Below are 9,494 nucleotides of genomic sequence, written 5' to 3' on the forward strand. Positions count from 1 at the left end.
AAAGTGCGGGAATACAACCAGAACCAGAATTTTGCATTGTGCATATTGTACCCGGTTATTAAATGAGCCTGATCTTAAGACCATTTGATATACTTTTAAATGCAGAAATGTACAGCACGTACTGCCAGGTCACAAAATATCATTCCAATCTGGGTGCTTGTCCTGTGCAGTGAGAAAACAATTACTCCTAATGAGCGTGTCACAAGCACGTCATTAATGTGTTTTGGATTAAACATAGTTGGAGTCATGGCTGACTGAGCCTTGGAATTTGGATGACAAGAAGGAACAGCAGAACACACCCAGTGAACAAATCATGCCATAAATAAACTACTATCTTCATCTTTCCCCACAATAACACCGTGATACGATAACAAATACGTTAATGGTAAATACAATGCATAAATATATTTGGAATATATAGCTATATACTCATCCCCCACACACTCAAAAAAAAAAAATGATTGTATATTTTGCACTATACAGGAATGGGATCCGTTATCCGGAAACCCGTTATCAAGCTCCGAATTACGGAAAGGCCGCCCCCCATAGATTTCATTTTATCCAGATAATCCAAATTTTTAAAAATGATTTCCTTTTTCTCTGTAATAATAAAACAGTACCTTGTACTTGATCCCAACTAAGATATAATTAATCCTTATTGGAATCAAAACCGGACTATTGGGTTTAATAAACGCTGAAATTATTTTTAAGTAGACTTAGGGGCAGATTTATCAAGGGTTGAAGTGAAAATTCTAATTAAAAAAATTCAAATTAAAAAAAATTCGAATTTCAAGCTATTTTTTGTGTACTTCGACTAGAGAATAGTCCAAATTCGATTCGATTTTGTAAAAAATGAGAAGATTCAAATGTCTAAATGTATCATGTACTGTCTCTTTAAAAATTTGACTTCGATCATTCGCCATCTAAAACCTGCCGAATTGCTGTTTTAGCCTATGGGGGACCTCCTAGAACCTATGTAGAGTCAATCGGTGGACTTTGAATCAATGTTACTTCGATTTGTACTATTCGAATGAAAACGGCCTATTCGCCCGGAAAAAAAAAAAACGTGGAGGTTTTTAAAACATTTCGGTTGGTCTTTTTTTATTCGAATTTCGAAGTTTTTTTTTATTCGAAATTCAACTCTTCATTAATCGGCCCCTTGACGTATGAAGATCCAAATTACAGAAAAAAATACATTATCTGGAAACCCCCAGGTCTCAAGCATTCTGGATAACAGGTCGCATACCTGTATTTTAAAAGGTGTGCAATATGCACTTAATGGGTACAGCGCAGTTGCACCAAAATAATAGGGAGCACACGTCACTCTCATGGAAGAATGTCCCCCTTAGTACTCATACAAAGAGTATTCCCTGGGTTCTGTTGAGTTTCTTTGCTCCTCGCACTGGATAAAAAATTCCAACTTTTGGTAAAATTGGTGGCATTGGGTGTATAGGGTGTAAACAGGGTCCCGAGCTAGAGGACGGGTATGGGCTTCCTGCTTGTAAATAACCCCAATTGTGTCCTGTACCCAGTGGTGGATTTGCTATCAGATCCACAACTGCCACAAGGTGCCAAGATAAAGGCCGCCCAAGGGTGGCAGTTTAGCTCCCAATAGAGTGCCAGCACTTGTGACTATGAGACTGCAAATAAGCCCTGTATCATATAACTGTTAGAGCTAATCTATCATAGTGATTAATCAGGAGTATCTATATGGGGCACAAAAAGTGCAGTACCCCCGAACCTAGTCTTTGAGTTAACTTTTAGTATGATGTAGAGAGTGATATTCTGAGACCATTTGCAATTGCTTTTCATTCTATATTATTTAGTTTTTTGAGTTATTTAGCTTTTTATTCAGCAGCTCTCCAGTTTGCAATTTCAGTAATCTGGTGGTTAGGGTCCAAATTACCCTAGCAACCATGTATTGATTTGAATAAGAGACTGGAATATGAACAGGAGAGGCCTGAATATAAAGATGAGTCATAAAAAGTAGCGATAACAATAAATGTGTAGCCTTACAGAGCATTTGTGTTTAGATGGGGTCACTGACCCCAGTTTGAAAGCTATAAAGAGTCAGAAGAAGAAGGCAAGTAATTTAAAAAAACAATAAGAAATAAATAATGAAGGTCAATTGAAAAGTTGCTTAGAATCAGTCAGTCTATAACATACTAAGGGGTAGATTTACTAAAGGGCGAAGTGACTAACGCTAGTGAAGATTCGCCAGCGTGACGTCATTTCGTTACTTTGCCGATTTACTAACAGTCGCTGGCGTAACTTCGCTAGTGAAGGAGAATTCGCTCCCTTATGCTTGGCGAAGTTGTGCTCTGGCGAATGGACGTAACTACGCAAATTCACTAAGATGTGGATTTTACTGACCGTTACCTCTTGCGCCAGACTTGCCTTCACCACCTCAGACCAGGCGAAGTGCAATAGAGTAGATAAGACTTCCTCAAAAAATAGTTGAAAATTTTTCCAAGTCCCAAAAAACGCTGGCGACTTTTCATTTTTCAGGGTGATAGGCTGCAAAAGATCGTAATTTTTTTCTGGGGTACCCAACTTCCCCCCTACATTTCCTAACAAATGGCACATAAACTATACAGTGGGCTCATGTGTAGGGCAATATAACAACTTTATTTTATTTTATTAAGGTTCCCTGGGCTTGTGTAGTGTAATGTATTGGCTGCAACATATACGTCCATTGAAATTTAACTTCCCGCCGCATGCAAATTAGCCAACGCTAGCGCAACTTCGTCAGTGTTCGGCAACCTGGACACAACTTCGGATTTTAGTGAATTAGCATTGTCCTGGCGAATCTACGCCTGGCGAAGTGTTGCAATGTGAGAGAAGCTTTCGCTGGCGAATTTTCGGAGGTTAGTGAATTTGCCCCCTTAAGTCTACTATAAAAGCCTTTAAACATGAAATAAACCCTATAGGCTGGTTTTGACTGCAATAAAGACTAATTATATACAATAAGTACAAGGTATTGTTTTATTATTCTATGTAAAGGAAATAGAGCCAGGCACTCGCAGATCAACTGCAAATAGTTTTATTAGTACGACATGTTTCGGGCAAGGCCCTTTATCAATCAATGATAATGACTGTTTTATTATTACAGAGAAAAGGGAAATCATTTTTAAAAATTTGGATTATTTGGATAAAATGGAGTCTACGGGAGAAGGCCATTCCGTAATTCCGTAATTCGGAGCTTTCTGGATAATGGGTCTCCCAAATAATGGATCCCCATACCTGTACCAGCAAGTCCATTAAAAATGGCATTAGAATTGTTGGGTGTAAGGGTGAAACACCTGCTGATAGAGCCTGGAACCCTGGAATTACAGCCACCCAGGGTATGTTGAGGGGGATGCTTGGACTAGTGGAAATATGGCACTGTCCTCCTGCAAGGGGCACAAACTGTCAGTTTAGATCTTGCCTTCTGTACACCAGCCTGTTCACGTTTGCTGCATTGGGAAGCCATTATTCATGCCAGAAAAAACTTCATTCCTGAGATAGCTTTAATTTTTCAGTTGACATCTAACCTGATGAATATCGTTAAGGGAGAAAAATAATTTCCTGTTGTTTCCAAATCAGAATAGAAACTATTTTTTGGTTTGGTTTGTTTGTACGCCCCATCCGCATTTATAATGTGACTTATTTTGAGACTCAAATCGCATCATCAAAGTCATGTAAATAGGTTTATTCCATGTAGATACTGTAGATACTTCTTTTCATTATCGCTGCACTGAAAACTCAACTGGAAAAATGAAAGACTACAAGTATGGGATCTGTTATCCAGAATGCTCGGGACCTGGGTTTTATTATTATGGGAAAAAGGAAATCATTTTTAAATTTTTTTTATTACTCTATTTAATTAAAATGGGAGATGGCCTTCCCATAATTCGGAGCTTTCTGGATAACGGGTTTCTGCATAACAGATTTTATACCTGTACTATACAAAAGCTATAAAATCCCTGAACATCCCAACTCTGTGACCGAAAGCCACTTTTTAGTGCCACTAATAGGCTTTAATAATTTTTTTTATTTATCAAGGTCCGAATTTATCTGACTATTGGAATGAAAAAAGTCTGACCAAACTAGAATCCATGATTGGACCTTATTTATTATTTAAAAATTATGATTTTATTGGATCGGGGACAGATATGACGAAAATTTGAATCGCTTGATTTTTTCTGACTTTTTTTTCTGAATCCTTCGGCTTTTACAAACCTTTTCGCCGAAAAGTCAAATTTTTTTAGATTTTTGACCTAAAAAGCCTGAAACATTAGGATTTTCGGGCTAATTCGAGCGCAGACCACAGAAATTTCCACAGAAATGCCTTGATTCATCACTCATGTTTCTGCATGTTTATTAGGGATTTTCAAAAAAATACATAGCACTTTTTTTTTAAAATTAAGGAGAAGCAATTACAGTGAATCACAATATGCAAAGGCTGACTCCACCCAGCAGTGTGGCTACGTGTGCCATGCTACTTTCTGAGTCGCTCCACCAAAAATGTTATGACACATTGAGGTGCCATCATGTGAGGCAGCTGGTTTATATAAACCCATTCCCAACAGCTGCTCTCAGTCATTTCATATCAGAAAACTTCCAAACCAAGAGCTTGGGTCTAGCTAAGGCATTCCTGGTCAGTCTGAAGGACCAAAGAATACCACAAACCGTACTGCAAGAGGTCCAGCTGGCACATCTTTCCAAATCTCTGTCAGCAACTTACTGAAGAGACATGGCATACTTCATTCTGCACATACTTGGCATCGTCCTGGGGGCAATCAGTGTGCTACTTACCATTATTGTCACATCAATGGCTCAGTGGAGGGTCTCTTACATGGTGGAAGGCAATTCCATGAACTGTGATAAACGTATTGATGGAATGTACTTAAGTCGCTGGGATGGCTTATGGGTGACCTGTGTTTCGAAGCACATAGGCAGCATGCAGTGCAATGGCTACGATTCCCTAGTGTCCATCTCTACTGACTTGAAAACTGGCAGAGTGCTGATGTCTTTTGCTGTGGTCATCTCCATTATTGCCTTCATCACTGCCATTGTAGCTTTCTGCTTCTCCCGATGCTGCAGAGGCAGAGATGGGAGCAGATACTGCCTGTTTATCACGGCTGGAATCGGATTTATTTTGGCCGCAATCCTTGTACTGATCCCAATAAGTTGGACAACCAGCAACATTATCATCGCCATTAACAACCACCTGTGCAAAACAGCCCAAAAACAAGAAATAGGGGAAGCTCTGCTTCTTGGCTATCCCACTATTGTCTTTCTTCTCATCACAGGAGCCATATTCTGCTGGCCATACCCAACTCATGAGAGATGCAATAGTATTGAGTCTTGTTCAGACTCTTCTCTGCCAAAACCAGTGTATGTACCGTGCCAGACCCAGGACAGAATGCCATCCCAGGCTCATTATTCCCAGAGCCAATACATATGAAGTGCCTTTTGTTTTCTACATTCCAACAACTGTACCATAATAATGGACACGTTCCTTCCTTGTAAGCATACTCCTCAAGATCTTCAACAGTGAAATAAAAACCATGGCAGTGCTGGGCCAGAATCTTTTTCTACATAGAACACCAAGAAAGCACCAAACCTTGCCTTCTCCCCTGTACTGCAGAAAGAACACTGTTCTCTTTATTCCCTAGTAACTGTCAATACTTCACGCAGGACACCACTTGGCCTAAAGCCTAAAGCCTTCTCCATTCCTGTGCAGAGTTCACCTGAAATTGGACTTGTGGGTATTCAACAACTACATTTACAGAAATGTCCAATATTAGAGTTTTCTGCTATGAGATTAGGGAGACAATGCACATACTACATGCTACTACTGGCAGTCATTGTATTTTTAATATAAATTATTTTGAGATATTTTAGCTAGAGCAGTTGACAAAGACATTAGCACATAGAGAACATAAAGAAAAGTAAATATAATTTATACTGAATACTTCAGCATTTTTGTATAGGTTGTAAATATTTTTTTGCACAGTTACTGGGTTAATAGTGGTAGCCATAGGCTACTGCTTACTCTGATATAGACGAAGATGGGGTATGGCATTGAGGTCATGGGGGGTCATTTATCAACACTGGGCAAATTTGCCCATGGACAGTAACCCATGACAACCAATCAAATTGCTGCATTCATTGTTCTACTTGCTGCTGGCTTTAAAAAGCTAATCACTGATTGGTTGCTATAGGTAACTGCCCATGGGCAAATTTGCCCAGTGTTGATAAATGAGCCCTAGAATGGACTTATTGATATTATAGCTATGATGACCCATAGCACAGTATTGGAAATACATGGGGAACTTCTAACAAAGGGGGTGAGTGGTTACTCTGTGGGATGGATGGGAACATGGGCCACAAATTTAGTAGAGAAGGACTCATTACTCCATTACTTGCCTAAGATCTCTGATGGGTAGCATCATGTTCTGGAAAGAAACATTTCACATAGGCTTAATGTATTTATAGTATTCGATATATTTTGTTATATTGTATAAGAATAGGTTATTTTACAGGTTATAAGGAAAATCCTAATGTACAGTATAGTAATATTACTGAGTATGTGTATTATAGATTCATGTTTTACTCAACTGCAGCTTCAAGCATCAAATCAAGGTGGAAGAGCTGCAGTTGATTTGTGAGATTTCTAGGTTTTCCCTAACACAATGAGGTCCAACCAGTGGCCCTGTAGTTATTGGTGAAAGACTTATGCTTTTTTAGCCTGTGGTTTTGAGGAACATCAACCAGCTTCATGCTGGTCGATGTTCCTCAAGACCACAGGCTAAATATATCTCAGTTTGACATCTAACAGGGATAAGCAAATTGTTTTACCGTGGAAATGACGCCCATAGACTGCAATGGGAGAAAAAAATGTTACATGTCAACAAAAAATGTTGCACGTAAAAAAAATTTGCCACATGTCACCCCTAATAGCGAAATATTTTGTTCATAATTACATTTTTTTTTTTTTTTGCATTGTTTTCATTTTAACCAGGGATAGAAATATCATCAGCATTCTAACAAAAGCTTAGTTCCTCCAGCCCATTAAAAATGAAGGAGATTCTGCAATGCATATCTAATAAATTCATTTAAGGAAGTAGGATCTCTCATTAGTTGCCGCTGTCCCACAATTAAAACATTTATAGCTCATAATTGTCTGGGATATGTATAGTGAGCAACAGTCTGATTTTTCCCACTAAATCTACCTTTGTGTAAAACAGGTTTTGTGTGTGATCATAATGGAAGTGTTCTAAATACAATGTTATTTATTTGCTGTGTAATTATAAAATTGTGTTCATGTCTGCGGTTGTTTATGTTATATACAGTATTAAGTATTTATATGGTGCCACCAGTGAATAGATCAGCTTACAGTAGGAATCTCTGATGGAACGTGGGATCTGTTCTGATGAGCTTACACTCGTGATGGGCTTACAGCCTATGTTGAAGGCAATCTCTAGAGTCTAGACTATGATGTCCACATGTATCATGTTGCACTTTTCTTAACTCTAATGCACCCCTGAAGCCTTCCCCATATGTGCTTAGAACTCAAACAAAAGACATTTAGAAAGACAGAGAACATTATACTGATTCATCTGGTGCACCTCAAAAGGTAAAAGTGTCTAATGCTCTGTGTGTAGATTGAACCGGAATACAAAATCTTAGTACACAGCATTCTCTCCATACAGTAAAAGCTTTTGGGTAAAGACATGTATAAATATGATGTAAATGTTTTTGGGCACAAAAACATTTTGAATTGAGTGTGTGTTTACTGTACTGATATATAAATATATTTAATGTCTATTTATTGTAAAAATAATAAAAATAAATTCTACTTAATGATTTCGCCTATTTTTCCTTGTGACATCACACATTTAGTTAGATTTACATCTCCATAAATTCTCAGTAACCAGGCTCTGTGCACGTATATCTCATAGAATATTAATAAGAGGTATGAGGAACACACATTAAAATGACTTGTTCCAGGCCACAGCACTAAGCCATTGCTCTAACTGAATATATTACATGAAGACAAACCACATAAAGATATGAGAAATAGGGATGTAGCGAACGTCGGAAAAAAAGTTCGCGAACATATTCGCGAACTTGCGCAAAAATGCGAGCGGTTCGCGAACGGTTCGCGAACCCCATAGACTTCAATGGGAAGGCGAACTTTAACATCTAGAAAAGACATTTCTGGCCAGAAAAATGATTTTAAAGTTGTTTAAAGGGTGCAACGACCTGGACAGTGGCATGCCAGAGGGGGATCAAGGGCAAAAATGTATCTGAAAAATCTGCCTGTGTGTGCTTGGAAGAGATAGTGTAGGGGGAGAGCTGTTAGTGATTTCAGGGACAGATGATAGTAAGTTTGCTGGCTAGTAATCTGCTTGATACTGCTCTGTATTGGAGGGACAGAAGTCTGCAGGGATTTGAGGGACATTTTAGCTTAGGTAGCTTTGCTGGCTAGTAATCTACTGTTCTCTTTAAACAACTGCCATACGTTGACCTTGTAGGCATTGTTTGCCCAGTTTTTTTGGACGCAGCCACTGAAGCACAGTTTGCCAGAAAAAAATATGCCATATAAATGCTGAAAATAGTCATTTTTCGCCATACGTTGACCTTGTAGACATTGTTTGCCCAGTTTTTTTGGACGCAGCCACTGAAGCACAGTTGCCAGAAAAAATATGCCATATAAATGCTGAAAATAGTAATTTTTCGCCATAACGTTGACCTTGTAGACATTGTTTGCCCAGTTTTTTTGGTTGCAGCCACTGAAGCACAGTTGCCAGAAAAAATATGCCACATAAATGCTGAAAATAGTCATTTTTTGCCATATACGTTGAGTCAACGTATGGCAAAAAATGACTATTTTCAGCATTTATATGGCATATTTTTTCTGGCCTCTGTGCTTCAGTGGCTGCGGCCAAAAAAACTGGCAAACAATGCCTACAAGGTCAACGTATACACTACTACAAGCGGTGGATACGGATTACGTAAAATATATTATGGCTGCTTGAAAAAGTGACTCCGGTGTTTTTCTGGAGACGGTAATATTATGGATATTTAGACAGAATGTGAACAAGGTCACACAGCTCGATGGCGGGTTGAAGAAAACAGTGTGCAAATAATGCCTACAGGGCAAATAATGCCTAAAAGGTCAACTTATACACTACTACAGTGGTAGTAAAATAAAAAAAAAGTAAAATAAAAAAAAATGAATATTAAAAAAAAAATTAAAGTTGGTGCTGCTGAACTACTAGGAGCAGCAGATTAGCACACCAGTCCCACTCCCCAACACTGCTAGACTAATAGCACTGGGCTCTTATAGTAGTAGTAGTAGTAGTAGTAGTAAAACAACAAAAAATAAATAAAAGCAGTCCTTACAAGGACTACTGTTATTGCAGCAGTCAGCAGATGAGATCAGAAGCAGGACAGCTGCCCCACTGCAGCTACATACAGAGCACTGCAGTAGAAGGTAGATT

At 38.6% G+C, this 9,494-nt stretch overlaps 1 protein-coding gene across 1 annotated transcript; it reads left to right on the forward strand.

Annotated features, from left to right (window-relative positions):
• The first annotated feature begins 4,735 nt into the window (after nucleotides 1-4,735).
• On the forward strand, nucleotides 4,736-5,449 carry cldn17.1.L (claudin 17 gene 1 L homeolog). The gene has a single exon (XM_018245433.1). The coding sequence runs from the start codon at nucleotides 4,736-4,738 to the stop codon at nucleotides 5,447-5,449; it is 714 nt and encodes a 237-aa protein (XP_018100922.1).
• Nucleotides 5,450-9,494: the final 4,045 nt, after the last annotated feature.

The sequence above is a fragment of the Xenopus laevis genome, chromosome 2L (genome assembly GCF_017654675.1).
Source record: "Xenopus laevis strain J_2021 chromosome 2L, Xenopus_laevis_v10.1, whole genome shotgun sequence".
Lineage (NCBI taxonomy): Eukaryota > Metazoa > Chordata > Amphibia > Anura > Pipidae > Xenopus > Xenopus laevis.

What these genes read in the sequence shown, in the direction of transcription:
- cldn17.1.L (XM_018245433.1), top strand. Translation starts at nt 4,736, where the DNA reads ATGGCATACTTCATTCTGCACATACTTGGCATCGTCCTGGGGGCAATC.